At 45.9% G+C, this 20,750-nt stretch overlaps 1 protein-coding gene across 1 annotated transcript in view; it reads right to left on the minus strand.

The window, feature by feature from the left end:
* Positions 1–8,674: 8,674 nt before the first annotated feature.
* HS6ST1 (heparan sulfate 6-O-sulfotransferase 1) overlaps positions 8,675–20,750 on the minus strand; it is a 98,890-nt gene continuing 86,814 nt past the window's right edge. The window contains exon 2 of the mRNA XM_006877320.1: positions 8,675–9,425. Coding sequence (XP_006877382.1) covers positions 8,717–9,425 — 709 coding nt within the window. The 3' untranslated portion in view covers positions 8,675–8,716. The remainder of the gene's footprint in view (positions 9,426–20,750) is intronic.

A 20,750-nucleotide genomic window follows, 5' to 3' on the forward strand; every position in this document is an offset into this window, starting at 1 on the left:
CCTGTGACACTTGGAGTGTGGAATGCTGGAGAAACAATCAGGACTGTTAAAGTCCAGGTGGGGCCTTGTTATAACAGCATCAGAGGGACATTCTGAGCCCTCAGGAGGGAACTCTGTGTCTCACCCAATCCAAGAGGGTGGTCTTTCAGTTCCAAATGCCCCAACATTCCAGCAGTAAGCACTGGTAAAGATGGAGGCTGGTGGCCCTTGCCAAGATACTATGACCCTCTCAACCAAGCAGCAGGGGACTGCAAATGATGATTATGTGGTAACCCCTGTCACTGTAGCCGATATGTCTCCCCAGAGTTCCAGGGCCACCCAGGGAGGAGAAGACTAGTTTAAACCAGAAAAACTATTATTTGAGTGCACTTAAAAATATAAATCAAACTTCAGAGTAGATGGGAGGTTCAAGGCAGGATGTGAGCACCTTGTGGGCAGTCTGTGTGAATTCCAATCCCTCTTCTGTGCTTGCCTGAGGAGCCCAGGTCCAGACCTGGGAGCTAAGTAGAAAGCCCAGTAGGCAGTGGAGTTAGGAGGGTCTTTTGCATTTGTCTTGGTTTTGAGGGAGACAGGATGGGTTACCCACCTAACTTCTGGGAGCAGGGATTAAGATCTGGTCAGGTGGGGATAGGTGGAGTAGGCAGACAGTGGGCCTAGAAAGTTACAATGACCCTTTGGGAGAAGGAAAAAGAAATTGAAAGTGACAGTTTTTAGGTGTTCCCATAGGTAAGGCCAGCAGCTATGTCCATCTGCAGTTGCACTGAGTGGGGTTTGTGTGTTCCTCAGTTTGCAGGCCTGCCTAGGCCTTCCTGGGCTTAGTGGGACTCTAGAGAGTGTCCAGGAATCCAGGATTTATCAGGGGCTGCTGGCATGAGTCCTTCATTCCACTGGTCAGATGGTGGTAATATAGCCCACCCTACCATGTAGGGATCTGGAGGGAAATGGTGAGAGGAGTGGGTGGTAATTCTATTGGGTCACAGCAATAATGGTACTGCAATACTGGTTTATCTAGAAGGTGGAGAGACCCCAGGTGACAATCAGGGGCTAGTATGTGTGCATGCATCCACATATGTGCATGTACATACATGCACACATACACTTGCACAAACTCAGGCATATGAAGGTCCACTTACCATGCATGCATGCACACACACACACAGTGCACTCTGCAACCCACATGCACAATCTACATGCCAGACTGAGGATGTCCCCAAACACTGTCCTCTACTCAGAGTCTCTCTCATGGTTAGGGGCACAATTCATTATACCCTAATTTCCCTAGCCTCGTCTCCCATGGCTAGTTCTCCAGACAACGTGGAGACTACTGCTGCCTTGGCAGGAAGGGAACTTTATTTTAGGCAATAGGCTGAGCCACAGGCTGTGAGGCAGCCAGGAAGATGGCAGGCACAGCACCAGGTATGCCTAACATAGGCCTGGACCCCTTTCCTCTAGAAGTAGGTAACTGCTCACCAAAATATTATCTATTTACAGAAAGGGGATTGGAGGCACAGGGTGAATGACAGGTTAGTATCTAGTCGGAGTCTGAATCAAGACCTAATACAAACTGCACCCCTGAGAAGTCTCTCTGTGGATGGATGGCGCTCACATTGGGCTCCCCAGAATGAATAGAAGGGGCTCCCTGGGCTTCAAGCATCTACCTGTCATTGGAGCAGGAGATTGTAGTAGGGGCCTGGTCAGCGTGAAGGTATGCTGGTCTCCATGAAACAGACACCTCCAGTATCTGTGGGAGTCCAGCTCTCACAGGGTCACAGGACACGAGAAGGGACGCGGAATCCGCAAAAATGAAAGCAATCGAGGAATCGCTTAGTTGGCTGATGGAGCTCTCTCTGGCCGGGCTCAGCAACTTACTTAAAATCACACAATGCATAATGATTTGATATTTTGATTTTTCCCTTGAATTATTACACATTTGTAATTGTAACATTCTTTTACCCTGTGATTACAGAATCTTAATAAAAGTATTTCTATGATGTCCAACCTGACCTTTCCAACATCCTGTTCTTTTCTAACCATTAAGCATTCTTCTCTTGACATATTTCCTCTCCTACGTAAGTGATAGATTGTTTCTTCTTATCCCCACTGAAAGATCAAGTTAAACCTTACACCAATTGTTTCCACTTATCAGACCTCTGATTACATCCTCTTAGTAATATGTTTTTATTAATCGTTAATGCCTACACTACTTTATTGTTTCTACTAGTTAATTGTCAATTTTCTATCCTACATAATGTACTAGTATTTTCTATAACAAAAGAATTACTAACATCTACTCAATTATCTTGTTCTTCTGACGTATTCAGTAAATTGCCGAACCACAGTTTTCCTATGTTTCTTTCTTTTAAGGCTGTGGGGCATGTTAAGCAAAAGGCCCAACCTGACCAATTGTTGCAGGAAGGGTAGATTATTAAATTTAGACCACCTTTCACTTATGTTCACTATTCTCTGCCTATTTACGTAGGTGCCTGTATGTAATAGTGGGGGTTTGTACATTCTGGCTGGTAATTGATTGTGGTAAGGTCTATAGGGATCGGTCAGCTTTACTTTAGTTTGTTATCTGCTTTTGTGATCTCATAAATGCAGTTACTTTGTACTTAGGTTTTCTGTGAAAGGGAGTAGCTCATACAATTCCCTTTGAATTCAACCCACCGAAGCTGAAATAATTGTTGCCAGACCGGTTTCTTCCCAAGGTCTGCAGAGCTCACAGTAAAAGCCGTGAATGTGGCCATATTATATATTTTTACAAGTGAATTCAGAGTTATCCTAAAGAGGAGATAGAGAATGGCTCTCCTGAGAATCATCTGCTTTGCATGATGTTTCTCCTTCTGCTGGGACTGTGTCAAACAGCAGAAGTGGTGAAACCGCTCCCTGCAAGTATCCCTCATAGGCCCACAGTCTTAAAGGACCTCAGACCAAGTGCATGCTCCTGGGAGGGACTGTGACATCCCCCTGCAAGGTGACTGAGGCCCACAGAGCCCATGTGCTCTGGGTTGGAGCACAATGGGGCCAGAGCACACCCCCTGAGGTCTACAGGGTGGGGGTAGCCTTGGTTGAACAGTCTTTGGTGGGCTCTGTGCATGGGGATGTCAGTGACTCTCTATGGTGCTACAGGAGGGCCAAGGTTCTATAAGGATCTTATAAGATCCTGCCCAGATGGAGTGTGCAAAGGAGCACACCTGAGCCCATGTATTGCCTGAACCTGTTGCTGTAGGGGGCTGAGGGGGAACATGTAGTGAGAGGCCTGCAGTTTATCCAGGGAGCAACATTTGCTGTCATGGCTGGTGGTCGATGTGAAGAAAAAAGTTAGCAAAGAGAGTGCAGGTCAGGGCAGGAAGCAGAGGGTTTGGAAGGTAGTGGGCAGGCCCTGATCTGAGCGGACACCCTTAAATTCTGCAGTAAGTACAGGGCTGAAGTGAGGTGTAGCAAGTGGGGGTTAGGAAGGGGCCAGGGCCTCCCTTCTCAGGTGGACTTAAAAGTGGGTTTTAAATAGAAGAACAATGAGAACCCTCACTTTTTGGGAGGGAAGACATTTCCAAGTTGATTTTGTTGTAATCACATAACTATATAGAACTATATGGCATCTCCAAGAAATGGAGGGTGCTTCTAACACAGGCTCCCCATGGTTAGAAGCCGACAAAGGGCCTGCCACACTCCAAGTAAATCTCAAAGTGACTTTAGGAGTAAGGGCAGATGCCATGAGGAATGGCACAGACCTTTACACCTGGGCTTCCTCCTGGAAACCGACCTCTGCTCCTGCCCGACAAGATTGCTTTGCTAAGATGATGCTCTTACAAAGGCTTTGGCTGGTCAGAAACAGATGTTTCTACCTGGAGCCTGAGTTTGAAGCCTTGTTGGTGCCATATTGGTGGATACATCAGTGAGGGGAAGCTCCAGTCACCAGGAAGCCTATTGTTGCTTCAATGACAAGTGAAGGGGTCAGGTGTCATGAGTGGTTAAGTGTTAAGGGCTATATGCTATCTTGCTTTCTGAATCCACCTCAGGAGCCCTGTTAGTATCCTCCTTTCCTAACAGAAGCAGCTGGTGGAATGAAGCCAGGCCATGGGGGTGGGTTGTGTGTGTTGGGGGTGAGTAGAGATTCTGGGAAGGAAGAGGGCCTTAGACCCTGAGGTCTGAATCACTGGTTCCTACACAGATTTTTGGAGTTACCAGACACTGGGAGCATGGTGGGGTTCCCCCTAGGAATCCTGAGAAAAAGCTGGTTCTGGCCCACATACTGGGTCCGTAGGCCACAGCACCACAAAAGTAACAAGGAAAAAGGCAATTAGCTGACTGCTTTTATCAACTAGGGTGGGACTACCAGAATCCAGAAACTTAGTAAGGGCTGTGCCATATGGAACAGGTAAAATGATGGCTTTGCCTGGTGGCACCTGTGCCAAACATGCTTCACCAAATTAGATCATGAGGAAACAACCAGGCACATGCAAACTTTTTAAGAGATCACTGGCTTATATTAGTCAAGAATGCCAATGCCAGAATAAATAATGGGGATAGAGCAGGGCTCTTCTGGACTAAAGGAAACGGAAGAGACATGATAATGAAATACACTGTGTGATTCTGGAATGAAAAACAAAAAAGTAAAAAGACATTGGGTAACTGGAAAATTTGAATGTGAATTGTGAATTAGGTGATGTTATGGTATCCATGTTAAATCTGGGGTTGTGATAATGTGGCTGAATTTTGCAGCAGATGCCACTCTTAGGAAATTCATACAGAAAGACTTAGAACTGAGACATTGTTATGACTGCAACTGAACATAAAATGCTTTGGAAAGCTGTGCACGTTTAGAGAAGGTACAGCCAGTGGGGAGAAAGAATAAGGACTGGACAATTCTCTTGCAAAAGTACAGACGTTGCAAAGCACAGGTGGGGCAAGAAATGAAACTCAGCAAAATGCTTATTTTTAAGTAAGCAGCAGGAATTGCTATGCCCTCTGAGCTCGCAAAGCCTGACAGATGCAGAAACCCACAAACCACAAGCCCTACCCCTTAGCACATGGGGCAGGCACAGTAACAATTTATTTGGTCAGGCTGTTAACCTCAATATGGTGCTTCAGAGCCAGATCTGGGTCTTGATCAGGGTCTTGGACGTGGTGTACATGTGTGAGACATGAACACCTAACCAGAGAAATGAGGAGTGAGGGAGCAAGGAAGCAACTGCAAAATGGTGTCAACAATTCCAGGAACTTGCTGAGACTGCCCTTGCATGTTCCCCTGTGTCTTTAACCCTATAAAACCCCGAAAGGCTGTGAGCTCAGGGAGATCCTGACAGGTCTCCCCTGAGGCTTTCCTTTCTTAAATAAACCCTTTCCATTTCACTTCATGACTCTCTAGTCTTCTATAATCCATGTTGGTAATAACCTGTGCACAGAGACAAAGAGCAGTGTGAGTGCAAGATAACAATAGGTGGCAAAATGCTAATGTCAGGTAAATCTATGCTAAGGGGCTTAAACTGTTCTTTTAACTTCTCTGTTACTTGAAATCTTGAAAATTTTAAGTTGAGGGAAAGAGGCCATGAGAAAGTAGCCAAGTGTTGTCTGCATTTCTTCCAGTATTAAAGAGGTGGTTTCACATTTTTAAATCCTATAATTATTATTATTCCTTGTGATGACTGTCACCGTTTTACTTTCACAAAACTGTACTTAATGCTGGTTCCCTTCTCTCTTATTGGACCCTATATACCTGTGGAAGGCTGTTCAGAGCACCATTACTATTGTCATGAATACACACAGTGAAAATCACACTGGGAAGGTACAGCCAAACCAGGTAACCGCAAGCCAGTGGCAGAAAAGATAGCTTTAGAACAGATGACACACACCAGCGTTCCATTTGAGGGTTTATTTCATTGGCTAACACTCATTCTCAGCCTAGACAGAAGCAATTAGATGATTATGACTTGCTTTCCCAACATCAGACAATTTTTTTGTATGAATAGCCAAAAGATTTTTTCTCAACATTTTTCATAAGAAGCTATAAATAAATAAAGCTTTAAATGCTCCTGGTTTAAGTTAAACAGTCTCAGTTTCAGCAAAAGCTCACAGACACACTGCTCAGACACATCTGACCTTCTGATACCCTGCCCAGGAGCGAAGCATTTGCAGGGTCTGTTCCTGGTGATCAGTGTCTGCTTCTGTCCTTGAGGCTCCCAGAAGAGTTCTAGGTGGGTGGAGTCCTCAGGTTCAGGGGTGCCTCCCCCACCATGGTGTCCCAGAAGATTCTGCAGGCATCAAAATACTGTCACCCAAAGCAGGTGGTCTGCGCAGAGTGCAGGGGCTGAAGTACTGCAGGCTCTGCTAGCTGGACCATGGTGGGCACCTCAGCCCAGAGCTGGAAGGATACAGATTGTTTTCTGGACACAGCAAAGGAACCAAGGAGAGACCCATGCTTCGTGTGAATTGGGACAATGGGGCATAAATTAATATGGTCCAGTATGTATAAAACAGTGTGGATGAGACCTGCTCAGAGGAGCCTGTTGCAGCTGGGAGCCCTAGGTTTAGGCAAAACAGGACAGAGCTTCCTGAAGGAAGCCACAGCCCCTCAGGGTCCCAGCTGGTTTGTCTAAAACCCATCTTGTCTCCCTCACAGGAGCATGCCACCCCAAATGATGAGCACGTTCACCCCACACAGACCCTGATCTACCTTTAAAAGAACATGGTCACTGGCCCTCACTTCTGTATCATCTGATCATCCACCAGCCCTCACACCCTGTATTGGGCTCCAAGGGGAGCCAGTGTAGGGTCCTTGGGGCCAGACAGGGACCAGTTAAAACTGCTTTCTGGAGGGTAACTTCTCTCAATGCCATGGTAGTTCTGCCTGCACTAGTGACTCCCTGCTGCTACCCCTGTGGCTATCCTTCACTCATGGTAACAAGAGTGGGGGCTTGAAAGAAAACAGGGATAGGGAATGGTAGGACCTTGGTGGGATCAGTTCTTTCCCAGGTGGCCCCATAGCACCCCTGCCCTGTATTCCTGGGTGTATCTACTTCCTCTCCTGGAAATTCCAGAGTGTCTGATAGAGGCTGGTCCCCTTCTACTTCAGATGTAGAGTCTATGCTTAGCTCCCTGGTATGCTAGATCTTGGGCCTTCTGTGAGGAGACCCTGCTCCAGCCTCTAAAGTATAGGAAGGTGGGGTCATACAAGGGTGAGGCAGATTGCATACATGGGTGGGGTCATACACGGGTGAGGCACAGAGGTGAGGGTATGGGGGAGTGAAACGTGAGGATGCAGGGGTTATGGATGTATAAGGTGGGGGTAGAGGAAAACATTTAAAATGATACCCAACATGGCTTCTCATGGGGTAATCAGGTAGACTGCAGGGCTGCAGGAACAGAGCCTGACCTGCTTGGGGTGGGGGTGGGGGTGGGGTAATTGAAATGGGACAGTTCTAGGGGGTGATGAAATTAGTATGTGGACACCAAGGAGGCCACCCAGAACTGTTTCTTTAATGCTGGTTGAAAACTCTGAAAGCCCAAGTCCCTTCCAGGCACCAAAACCCTATGGCCCAGGGTGTGGTTCTGGAGAAGAAAAGCAGCTTAAGCCAATGTGCTCCAGCCCATTGTGGTGTAACTGCATTTATACACAGGATTCCCAGGAGTTGAATACATGAGTCCTTGAAGAAGTGTCAAGTGACTGGGGCTTGGAGTCAGGGAACTCCCTAACAAGCTCAGAGGACCAGAATGGAGGGAAAGCCCTCAGTTCCCAGCCCTCCATCTGGGCTTGCTCCTCCCTGGCTATAGCCTTCTCACTCCTGGGATCCCACTCTGCCCAGGAAGCGGGGCAATATAGGGTAGGCCCATTCACCCAGTCTGAGTACTGTAGACAGTGGGGTGGGAGAAGCACAAAGCTGACTGTGGGTTCTGACCTTGGGCCAGAGGGGTGAGTTTCTCCAGAGCCCAAGGTCATGTCTTCTCTGCGCAGACACAATGGTGAGATCCAATCACCTCTAAAAGGCTTTAGGGAGGAGATGGCATACAGGCTCTGGGGTACTGGGACCAACAGAGGCCCAAGGGATACCTGAAACATGGCAGGTGCTGGAAGTTGGTCTCTAACCCCACTGGCCTGACGAGGCTGTGCATAGATTAGTGCATAGGTTGGTGTGGGTATCCAGGGAACAGGGCTGGCTTGGCCTAACTGGGTTTGTCTGCTGAACAGTGGAGCAGGCTGGGTTCTGGTTCAGCCCATCTGTCCTCGCTTGGTCACTCAGTCTCCATCTGTGTTTGCTTTTCCCTGGCAATATTCACACGTGCTCCCATGGCACACTTGGGCTTGGCAGGTCTACTCTGTCTTTTGTCTTCTTCAAACCTTGGCTGTAACAGAAAGGGACCAGGAAAGGGAAGACTTGCCTTTCCTGACCGCACAATTTTCAAGTACAATTTCCTTTGACCCTTTTGCATTTCCACATTGATTTCTAAGATGCCTGGCCTTAGTATGACTCTTTCCCAAACACTCCCACATTCTTCTCGGGTCCTACTGATCTGTGACACAGATCTGGGCAGTCTCTGCATGAAAGTCCTGGGTGGGTTCTGTTTGAGTGCAGGTCTGTTGGCCCTCTATCATTTTCCCTCTCCTGCCCTGTCCCATGAAGCTCTATGACAGGCACCATGATCATTCTCAACAATGTGGCTCATGTCCTTGGTGGGCCCTCTCCTGTCCCCTACCCTAGAAGCCCCTCAGTGGGCACTACTACCATTTCTCAATGATGTGGCTCATGTAGTCCTCAGTGGGCACTCGGCCTGGCTCCTCAGTGTCCTCCCGTGGCAGCAGCTCCTTGGCATGGTGTAGCAGGTGCTCCTCACGGCTCCGTAGGCGCTGCTCCCGGCGCTCTAGCTGCCGCTTGTACTGGTAGCGCTGCTGGAAGAGGTCCTTGGCATAGTCGTAGAGCTGCATGTCCAGGTCATTGAGTTCCTCAATACGGTGGATGGTGTGCTCACCTGCCTCCACTCCGCCTGCCCTTGTGCTGTTGTACTGCATGAAGGGCCGAATGAACTTGAGGTTGAACGTCCGCTCGAATAGGTACTGTGTCTTGCGTTGGAACTCTGTCAGGCCGAAGAATGCCATGTCCCGCAGGTTCTTCTTAGCACTCTCAAGCAACAGCTGGGCTCGCTTGCCTTCAGGGATGAAGGACAGGTTATAGCATCCCACCAGGCTCAGGTCAGCCAGCATGCGCACTTGTCGGTTGTTGGCCAAGTTGTAGGGGCAGTCCATAAACTCCTGCAGCGTGCAACCCGACCAGTCAGTGCCCTCGTAGCAGGGTGGCAACTCCTCAGGTGTGGGTGTACGCCCATCGCACATGTGAAGTGATGTCTTCCAGGTGGCACCCCGCTGCACGTGCCGCCACTCACTCAGGTATCTGGATACAGGGTCCCGTAGCAGGGTGATGTAGTAGAACTTCCTGCAATGAGACCACAGAGGTGGTGAGGTGGGCATGGCTATGTTTGTGTGAGGGATCAATAGTGGGATATTAGGGAGGCATGAAGTGGGCCCTGAGAAAGCATCCTGACTTCACTGCTCTTTCAACATAGGACCCTGGACATCAACCATTGAGTCTAATTCTCCAATAACTGTCTTTGTGGGGATGAGAAGAATCTGCCAAGGACATGCAACCTACCAAACATGGCTATGTGGTGCCCATAGTGCCTTGGGAGGTGAGGTCTGGGCAGTTGGGTTAAATGTCTGCTCTCATCTGATACTGACTTTTCAGGAGGCGGAGTCAAAAAGGCCCCTTGTCAGAGGTAGAAAAGACTATAGAGGCAGCCCCAGTTTGGACACTGTGGGGGTATTAACCACTTAGATAACTGAAATAAGCCCTGAGATGGAATAGAAGAGGGAAGGGGTGCTGATCTTGCTGCGTATACTAGTAGGGTCCCAGGGCCCCAGGACTCCAGGATAAGAGGGGGCAGGTCCCAAATGAATCACAAGGTCCAAAATCAATCACCTCACCAAGTACCTTCAGGGCCCAGGAGCTGCCTGAGGCCCCAGTGGGTTGTGTGCCAAAAGCGGGGGTAGGGCTACGAAAAAGTGGAGCAATTTTCTATAGAGACTAAGTGGAATACAATGCACATCCAGACTACTTCTTCTATAGAGGCCAATACAGAGAGATAGATAGTCAATCTGCACTTGGTGAGGACAGGCCCAGGGCAAGAAAGGGAGGTATGTCCTAACAGTGCAGCTTCTTATGTGCACACAACCTGCACTGACTCCCAGCTGAGTCTGGAGCCTGCCCCATCCTGCCGACCACCTAATGGAGATAGACTACTATGGACAGTTTCTTGAATAGCCCACTCCTTCCACTGTGGGTACTTGCAGGCCCCTCCCTCCACTGCCCAGAAGTTCTGGGCTGTGAGTCATTTCCACTTCTCAGATGTCAGCTCAGAAGGGAAATGCCTTGTCCATGGCTGACACTGGGGACCTGGAGAGCACTGAGGACTCCAGGCATCTGCCTTCCAGGTTCCTCTGTTTCTGGTCCAGAGAGAGACTGAGTGACCTACAGGGCCATACAACAGGCTATGAGGAGAACAGAGTCCTGCTGGCTAGGCCAAAGTATGTGTGTGGGGAGAAGGTTGGACTGATTCTCTGTCAGAGGGACATGGGTGTCATGGGTGCTTGGATGATTTTGGAGAGATCCCTGAAATCTCAAGGGGTCTTTGTGCTGTGTCTGCATCTGCAGGCTTTGGGGACAGATGAGCCTCTGACCTTTGTAGTTTCCTGGACACACTGGGAACTACATGGCTAGGCCTGAGTACTGTTTAATGATTGAGGAATCAAGGGGTCAGGCATGGTGGTGTGGGACTCATTTATACCCAAAGATCAATTTAAAGATATGATGAATGTTTCTGTTGGTCCTGAGGCTCTGAGTAATGGTTCCCAAATGGGAATGCACATGGCTGACCCTGAACAGAAAGGAAGGGCCTCTGCCCCCAGGGAGTCTTGAGTGATGGAGGGGCTGAGAAGGAGGACATGGGCCACAATAGCCAGGTGATGCTCTTGCCTGGCTATTCCCCACACCCTCACAGCCTGTGGTCCTTGTGCCTGATGGGCTCTGTGTGCCTCCACCTAGCCTGTAGCACCGTGACCTCTGAGCTCTGGGCACCAATGTCACCTGCTCTGGGCACCTGCCCTGTGCCCTACTGAGCCAACATCTCCTCTGAGAAGCCCTCCCTGACCACAACCTCTGATAAGGGCAGAGCCTGGGTAAGATGTACCGTGGCATTCCTGGCACAGGGAATTCAGATGACAGGAAAAGAAGTACCCTGTAAGAGTACTGCAGGGGGTATGGTCATTCCCATGCTCCAGATGAGGAAACAGGTACAGAGAATCAGGGCTGGCTCCTGCTGGGTGTTACCCAGGGCAGCCCAGCTCGGAATCTGTGTTTTCCTCATACTTCTGTTGTATGACTGATGAATAGCCATCAGGTACTTATACAGTGAGAGTACCTTATATCTGAGTACTGGCTTGGCTTCATCAGCACTGTGACCTGGGTGCTGGGTTGCCTCACTCACCCTGTCCTATGGGATCTACTCCACCTGACCGTCCAGGCCCAATCAGGCTGGCAGCCAGCTAGTGGGCTGTGTCCCCACTGGAAGTCCCATGGGAAGGGGTGCTGAAACCTGCTGGCTGGGAGGCCCTCCTCCATCCAGTTCCTTTAACCACTGACCCCGGGCCTCTGGCTTCAGAACTGAGCAGCTGCTGCTTTTCTATTCCATGATGACTTTGGCAGTACTCCCAACACTGCCTAGAGACAGGCAGAGAGAGGAGCAGGATGGCTGACCCTAAAGGACAGTATGTGCCTGGACCACATGAATGATAACCAGCTGTGGGGCAGATCCTACACTAGAGTCCCTGAAGGTGAGGGGGATATTATATGCATGCTGTGGGGTGAGCAAAACCATGATGCTTCTGGAGCCTTCGTTCTACAGCTCAGCATGGTACTAGCTCTCCCAGAGTGTTCCAGGTCTTCTGGAAACCTGCCTGAATGTCCAAGGTTGGCACAGCTGCTGTGTCCAACCCCCTCCCCCCTAGGAGATTTTCCTGACCTTGGTCTTTGAAGAGCTTGGCTCTGGTCTCCCCTGGGAAGCCAAACCATGTCTACTGGGCTCAGCCATGGAGAGCAAGCCTATGGAGTAATGACTACAGTCTACTCTGAGTGAGCTCTCCACTGCTCAGCATCCTCTATCCATCACCAGGTAGTCAGATTGGGCAGACTGCTCACTTAGAAAAGACTCAGGAAGCATAAGGCAGCCCCTCTTTCCAGTCCTGGCGGTGGCAGCAGTGAGCAGAGGGGCCTTCAGCTAACAGGGAGGAGAAAGGCCTGAGGCCCCAGATTCCTGGCCTGGGCCAAGGATCCCATTTGTAACCTCCTTCCTACTGCTACTCTGTCAGCCTGTCCTGGGCAGCTCAAAGATAGCTCAGTGCTATGCAATGGACAGAAGCTTCACTATGGGCAGGGGGACCTCAGACACTGAGTGAGGGCAGGTGACATTCCAAATACTGAAGGCAGCAGATGCACTGGTCCCTCTCTCTGGCAGATGGTGATGTCAAAGGTGAGTTTGTTCATGTGTGAGTGTGTTAAGGGTGTACAGGCAGTGCACTTGTGGACTGTATTTTTCTGGGGTCGTCACTGTGGGTGTGTGCATGTCACTTCCTCAAAACTGGTTTTGTGGCTGCCCTCCTGCCTGCCTTCTCTAGGAGGTCCCTGATGACCTATGCTAGGAACTAGATGAGCATGTGCATGTACATAGGCAGGCAGGGTACTTCCAGGGGTACATAATTACGGCCAGGAGGATGCTTTGAAAGGCACATTCTGCTAGTGGACACCTGAAACCTGTATCAGAGGGGCCTGTTGGAGTACTAAGATGACAGGACAGACTTCACTCAAATCCCAAGCTCAAGTCTACATGTGACTCAACACTCTTGGGTCCTACAGGTTCCAACTGTCCGTGCATGTTTTGAAGGTAGGAGTCTGGCAACCATACGGACTGCAGCACAGTCCCCCTCACTGATCTCCTATATCCAAGCCCTTCTCCAGGAAGACATCTTCCTAAAGGCCAGCTCCTGGCTCTGTGCAGCCCTTCTGGGGACTTTGTGGTAGAGGGGAGGCCAGCCTCTGAATCCAGAGTCTATCTTCACCAGTCTTCTCAGCCCCAGGACTCAGTGGGGGCTTCAGCTCTAGCATCAACCTGGAGGATTGTAGTGTGGCCCTCAATGGAACACCCTACCCCATCACCCCGCAGTCATTCCCATTTCTCCTTCTAGATTCTGGTCAAGAAGATTAAGCAGGTTTATCAATCCACACTGAATTGGAGAAGAATCCAGTTCTCACTAATCCCTGGAGAGTGGCGAGGCACTGGACTCTTATCTCCGATGGAGAATCTAACCTGACCACACATGACTGGGCAGTCACCCATGGGCATAAATACCCAGGTAGGCATCAAACACATAGTTCCAGCACTGCTCTGGTAGCTGAAGAATACAGATTGTCTGATGGCAACTGCTAGTGGGGACGGAGGTCAGATAAATACCTGTAGTTTGGTACTTTATGTAAGACACACAGCATGTGAAGGGCGAAGACATCCTCCCATGTCTGCAGGAGCATAATCCTGGTTAGCCATGAGACATAGTGCAGCCCAGGCTGGCAGAGGGAAGGGTGGGTGGGAGAGCCTGCTCTTCTCCAGGCAGCTGTGGGTACAGCCAAGCTTTTTACTTCATGTGCTCAGATTACTTAAAGGACCCACCACTAACTCAATCTTTTGGTTTCTAATCAAACTGTAAGGTGAGTTGCTCTAGAGAAACTGCTGATTTTGAAAGTCATCTGTTAGGATTGAATTGTACACCCCAGATATGTGCTGAAGTCCTAACTCCTATACATTTGAAAGTGACCTTGTTTGGAAAAGGAGGTTCCTGTTTAATATTATTGAGGGTACTTCAGAGTAGGGTAGGTCATAAACCTAATCACTTCAGAGTGGTGTCACATAAAAAGAGCAGAACAGACGCACAGGAGAAGACAAGCAAAGAAATGCCAAAGATTGCTAGCAGATATCAGAAACCATGAGAAATACAGAAGGAATTGTATTGAGACTCTGATTTGGACTTTTAGCCTCTTGAACTGTGAAAAATAAATTTCTGTTCTTTAAAGCTACCCACTTGAGGTATTTGTGTTATGGGAGTAGCAGTGCGGAGGACTGAGTTCTGTGTACTTTCTCAGGTCTGGAGAGACGTCTTTCATTTTCCTGGGAATGGGGGTCAAATTCCTCAGGTCTTGTGATATGCCAGATCTTGTGGTTATATTATCTGTGTCAGATGGGGGATCTGCTAGAGTGGTGAGGGACTAGTGGTGCAGCAGAGTCCCTGGGCCAATGTGTCTCTGTGGATTTTAAGTTCTTCATAGAGGCCATGCTGCCTGATTCTTGCTTATGGTTAGACTGTCTCCCCACCAAGATGTAAGTTGTACAGGAAGCCAGAAATGCGTCACAGTGCACCCCAAATCTGAGGTACAGGGCCAGTATCACCTTGCTCAAAGCTCACACATGTGCTATTTTCCAAATGAGCTACCTTGACACAAAGTAGCTTTGATCGGTGTGGGTTTTCTCAAACACAGGGCAGGCGAAGTTTAAGAACTGTTTGAGTGGTCTGGTAACTCTGCACACTGAAAAGTATCACTGAACTTGGAGGTGGCCGCAGTCCTGAGAGGGTCCCACAGGCTATCTGAGGGTTGAGTAGGAAGATGCAGAGGAATCACAAATGGAAGGAAGGGGCTTGAGGCTCAATACTAGGCATGGGAGTGGGGAGCAGGACAGGGGTACCCAGAAACAGGCTGATGCAGGGGGTTAGTAGGTCCACAGTAGGGTTGGCAGAGAAAATATAGGATGCCCAGATCAAGATGAATTTCAGATGAACAAATATATATATATATATATTTTGGTTTAAGTATGTCCCAAATGGAGTCCTTGGTGTGGCACTATATGATAAGTACCGTACTGCTAACCACAAGGTTCAAACCCACCAGCCACTCCTCCCCTTTGAAGCCCTATTTAGGGTTTTTATGAATTGAAACAAACTTGATGGTACCAACAACAAATACTGCAAAAACTCAAGAAAAGGTTATCACACCAAAGGAAACATTCTTTGATGAATACCAGGGGTGAGAAAGGAAGGGAAGGTAAATTACTGGCTAGAGGGTAGAGAAGTTTTGCTAAAGGTAATACAGAAATGGCTACAATCATACATTGACAGAGAACTTACAGAGGTTCAAGCTGGATTCAGAAGAGGCCGTGGAACAAGAGATATAATTGCTGATGTCCAATGGATCTTGGCTGAAAGCAGAGAATACCAGAAGGATGTTTACCTATGCTTTATTGACTACACAAAGGCTTTCGATTGTGTGGATCATGACAAGCTATGGACAACACTGAGAAGTATGAGTATTCCAGAACACTTAATTGTACTTCTGAGAAATGTGTATCTAAACCAAGAAGCAGTTGTTCAAACAGAACATGGGAACACTGAATGATTTAAAATTGGGAAATGTGTGAGACAGGGCTGTATTCTTTCACCATACTTATTCAACCTGTATGCTGAGAAAATAATATGAGAAGCTGAGTTCTATGAAGAAAAATGTGGCGTCAGGATTGGAGGAAGACTCATTAACAACCTGTGATACGCAGATGATACAACCTTGCTTGCTGAAAGTAAAGAGGACTTGAAACATTTACTTATGAAGATCAAAGAGCACAGCCTTCGATATGGATTACATCTCAATGTCAAGAAAACAAAAATCCTCACCACTGGACCAATAAACAACATTCTTATCAATGGAGAAAAGATTGAAGTTGTCAAGGACTTCATTCTGCTTGGATCAACTATCAATAATCACGGAAGTAGCAGTCAAGAGTTCAGATGACGTATTGCATTGGGCAAATATGCTGCACAGGAACTTTTTAAAGTATTGAAGAGCAGAGATGTCAGCTTGAGGACTAAGGTGCACCTGACCCAGGCCATGGTGTGTTTTCAATAGCCTCATATGGATGCGAAAGCTGGACAGTGAATAAGGAAGATCGTAGAAGAATTGATACCTTTGAGTTGTGGTGTTGGAGGAGAATACTGAAAGTGCCATGGACTGCCAAAAGAACCAATAGATCTGTTTTGGAAGAAGTGCAGCCAGAGAGCTCCTTGGAGGCCAAGATGGCTAAGCTTCGTCTCTCATACTTTGGACATATTATCTGGAGGAAACAATCGCTGGAGAAGGATGTCATGCTGGGTAAGGTGGAGGGTCAGAGAAAAAGAGGAAGACCCCTAACGAGATGGATTGGCCAGGTGGCATCATTGATGGACTCAAGTGTGGCAGCGGTAGTGAGGCTGGCCCAGGATTGGACATTGTTTCGTTCTGCTGTGCATGGGGTCGCTATGAGTCGGTTCCGACTCGATGGCACCTGACAACAAGAAGAGGGTAGACGTGTTAACTTAGGTGAAGGAGAAGGCAATATACAGTAAAAGGGAGGTCAGAAAAAAATGATGGAGAAAGGAGAAGACACTGGAAGGTGTGTAAGAGTTAAAGGTGAATACTGTTTTAAACACAATCCTACAATAATAATAATAATCTACACGTAGACGCATGGACAGACATGTTGGCTGCATGGGTATGGGGAAGTGGGACTATACCCATGGGCATATGTAAGTTTAATAGAGGCTATCTTTACTGCAAATATATCCATGAATGTGGTAGAACATATAGGGGGTACAATGTTATAAAAACTTCTTAGACATAATCATCTTGAGGAAATGAGTTGTTGGGCCTAGCAGGTCAGGACCATAGCCTTAGGGGGACACTATGACCAACTGACATAGTCCACAAAGACAATATTCTACATCCTGCTTTGGTGAGTAGCAACTGGGATCGTAAAAGCTAGTGAGCAGTCATCTAAGGTGCAACTATTTTTTTTTTTCTTTTCAGAGGAAAATGCGTTAAAAAACCCCTAATACTCATGGAAATAATTAGTCCAATGTACTATTGGACCATGTAAACATCAGTCTCTGGGACCTGAGACCAGAAGAACTAGATGGTGCCTGGTTATTGCTACCAGCTTTTCTAAAAGGGATCACATTATAAAGTCCAGGATGGTGGTGGTGGTGGTTATGTGCCATGGAGTCGGAACCAACTCACAGCAACGCTGTACAGGGTTTCTGAGGCTGTAAATCTTTATGGGAGCAGAAAGCCTCATCTTTCTCCCACGGAACAGCTGGTAGTTTCAAATGTTGACCTTAAGGTTCGCAGCCTGATTCATAACCACTACGCTACCGGATAGAATGGGAGAAAAATGTGGAACAAAACTCAAATCATAAAAGAGACCAAGGTGTCCTAGACTCTTCATTTCTAGAAATGTACTCACTCCCATGGTTTAATTTTCAGTTATAAGGGGAACAATAACACTAGGGAGGTATAAAACCCTTAAAATAATCAAACATCTGAGATCAAAAGGGCAATATTTATTATCCAAGGACAAAGTTCAGAAGGGCTTGAAAAAAATATAAGGAATGAAAACAGGAAACACAGAGAGGAAGTAGGATAATGATGTTATACTGTAAGGACTGTAATCAATGAGATGAGACAAAATGTGTATTAATTATTCAACATAAAACTGCTTTTTCCAGTATTGTCCTCATGTTGGTTTTTTTTCTGGGTTTTTATGAATTTTGTTTTTAGCCTTATTTTTTAGTCCTCCTTCTATCTTGTGGGGGCACTTTCTTTTCTTGCCCCACCCAACAAGTGACAGCAACTGCAGGCATACAGCCAAGCTACAATCAACTGGGGAAAAGCCAATACCAGCTTCTATACACCAGACTAGTGGTCTAAAACCAATACCTGCTAAAAACAATCTGAACTGAACTGTATGAACAGTGAAAAAAGGAGTCAATCTCCTGACGACATCTAAAGGAGTCAACTAGAGAGTGCTTAAGAATACACCAACACACATTCATCAAACTGATACATACAAACACCACCACAATGCATAAATGTAGCAGAAAATTTCTGTTCATGTGCAGACACAGACAGAGTGGCTCCAACAAACAAGAGGAAGAGCAAGAAATTGCTTTTGAGGGAGAAGAGGCACTGGAACTACCTGAAAAAGAATTCAGAATGATACTGAGGTGTATCCAAATGGTCCACAGAAAGGTCAAGGAAAATAAGGAAGAAGTCAGAAAAGCATTATGAAAGAGAGAGAGAGAGAAAAGAAAGCATTGGAGATAATACAAAGCCTGCAAACAGAGGTCCAGATGATCAATACTAAAGTATCAGAAATGGACAATACACTGAAAGGGCAAAGGAAGAGAACTGACTTGATGGAAACCAGAATCAGTGAGCTTGAAGAAAAATCTCTGAAAACTCCTAAGATAGAAGAACAATCAGAAAAAAGAATGAAAAAATCTGAAGAAAGCCTAAGATTCATGTGGGACAACATGAAGAGGAATAACCTATGGGTGATTGGAATTCCAGAACAGGAGGAGATGAACAAACCACAGAAAAGACAGTCGAAGAGCTGCTGGAAGAAAAATTTCCTAACGTCTTGAAAACTAGAAGATAAGCATTCATGAAGCAGAACAAACCCAGGCAGAATAGACTCCAAAAGAAAATCACCAAGACGACTCATAATCAAATTGTCCAAAATCAAAGACTAGGAAAGACTCCTGGAAGCAGTTAAGGGAAAAAAAGGGATATTATCTACAAAGGAAAACCAATAGGACTAACCTCTGATTTCTCAGCAGAAACCATGTAGGCAAAAAGGCAATTGAGAGAGATACATAAAACTCTGAAAGAAAAAAAAATTGGCAACCAAGAATTATATATATGCTCAGCAAAGCTGTCCATCAAATATGAGGGTGAAATTAGAACATTTCAGGATAAATAGATATTAAAGGATTTTGTAGAAGTCAAGTCAGCACTTCAAAACATACTAAAGGGAGTTCTGGGGACTGAGAACCAACAAAAGCAGACAATAACCACTGACTGATATATATGGAAATACCATCTGGAACGCAGTCAGGATTTGTAAGAGTCCAGAGCAGAACAAAACTACAAGACTGAAAACAGGGGATCTGGGATGTCAGTCAATGACTAGAACGATTACAAAGCAAAGGAAATGAATGAAATGAAAAAAATCCTAGAAACAAATGAAAACGACACTGCAAAAGCCATGCTGAGAGAGCAACTTATAGCAATATATGCACACACACACAAAAGAAGAACCAAAATCAACACATTAACATAACATTTCCAACAATTAGAAAAGATCAGCAAAGTAAACTTACAGTCATCAAAAGAAAACAATAAATATTGAGCAGAATCCATCAATGAAATAGAAAAACAATAGCATCAACAAGATAAAAATCAGAATAATGTTGATAAACCAGTGACAAATCTAACAAAAAAGGTAGACAATGCATGTAAGACACATAAGAAACCATATGAGTGACATCACAACAGAACCAATGGAAATAACAAGGGTAATAACAGAATACTATGAGTTGTATTCCAAAAATTTGAATATTTAAAGGAAATGGATATATTAAAAAAAAAACAAAAAACAAAAACATGACCTACCTAAACTTTCACAGAGAGAAGTAGAAAACTTGAACAGACCTATAATAAAAGAAATGGATCAGTCATCAATAAACTCCCAACCAGAAGAAGTTCAGGCTTTACTGGTGAATTTCACCAAAACATTCAGAGAAGAACTGACACCTATAACAAAAGAATTGATTAGTCATCAAAAAACTCCCAACCAAAAAGTCAGAAGGCTTTACTGGTGAATTTTACCAAACATTCAGAGAACTGACACTTAAACTATTCCAGCATATAGAAAAGAATGGAAAATTTCCTAGTACATTCCATGAAGCTAGCACAATCCTCATACCAAAACCAAGGAAGTGCATCATAAAAAAGAAAATTACATATCAATATCCGTCATGAACATAGATGTAAAAATTCTCAACAACAGGATAAAAATTCTCAATATCCTAGGCAAGAGAATTCAACAATGTATCAAAAAATAATACATCCTGACCAAGTGGAATTCATACCAGGGATACAAGAAAGGCTCAATTAGAAAACAATCAATGTAGGGGACTTCTAGTACGTCAGGACAACAAGAAAAGACGAAAAGGGAAGACCATCTCCTGACCACATTAATAACAAAAATAATAATAATAATAAAACAATAACCATGACCAATAAGAAACAATCAACTTTATCAAAGCATGTCCAAAACCAGAAGAAAGGACCTGATGCAATTGAACTGGAGACAGACAAAGCCTTCATAGAGGAGGAGGAGTGAGTTTTGGATATGCCTGAGAGGGAATTCAGAAGAATGATATGGAAACAAATTCAAATAATTCGAAAAGGGGTAGAGGAAAATAAGGAAGAAATAAAAAGAATTCTCCAGGAACAATTAATTAGGATAGATGCAGCATTGGAAACAATTCAAAACCTGTAAAAAGATGCCCAGGTGATCCACAATAAGATATCGGAAATAGACAATAGCATTAAAGGAGAAAGGAGCAGACTAGAAGAGATGGAAGCCAGAATTAGCGAGCTGGAAGACAGATCTCTCAATACTGCCAAGGTAGAAAAACAAGCAGCTAAAAGTATAAAACAATCTGAAGAGAGTCTAAGATTCATGCTGGATAACATGAAGAGGAATAATGTAAGAATTATTGGCATTCCAGA

The sequence above is a fragment of the Chrysochloris asiatica genome, unplaced genomic scaffold (assembly GCF_000296735.1).
Source record: "Chrysochloris asiatica unplaced genomic scaffold, ChrAsi1.0 scaffold00479, whole genome shotgun sequence".
Classification (NCBI taxonomy): Eukaryota; Metazoa; Chordata; class Mammalia; order Afrosoricida; family Chrysochloridae; genus Chrysochloris; species Chrysochloris asiatica.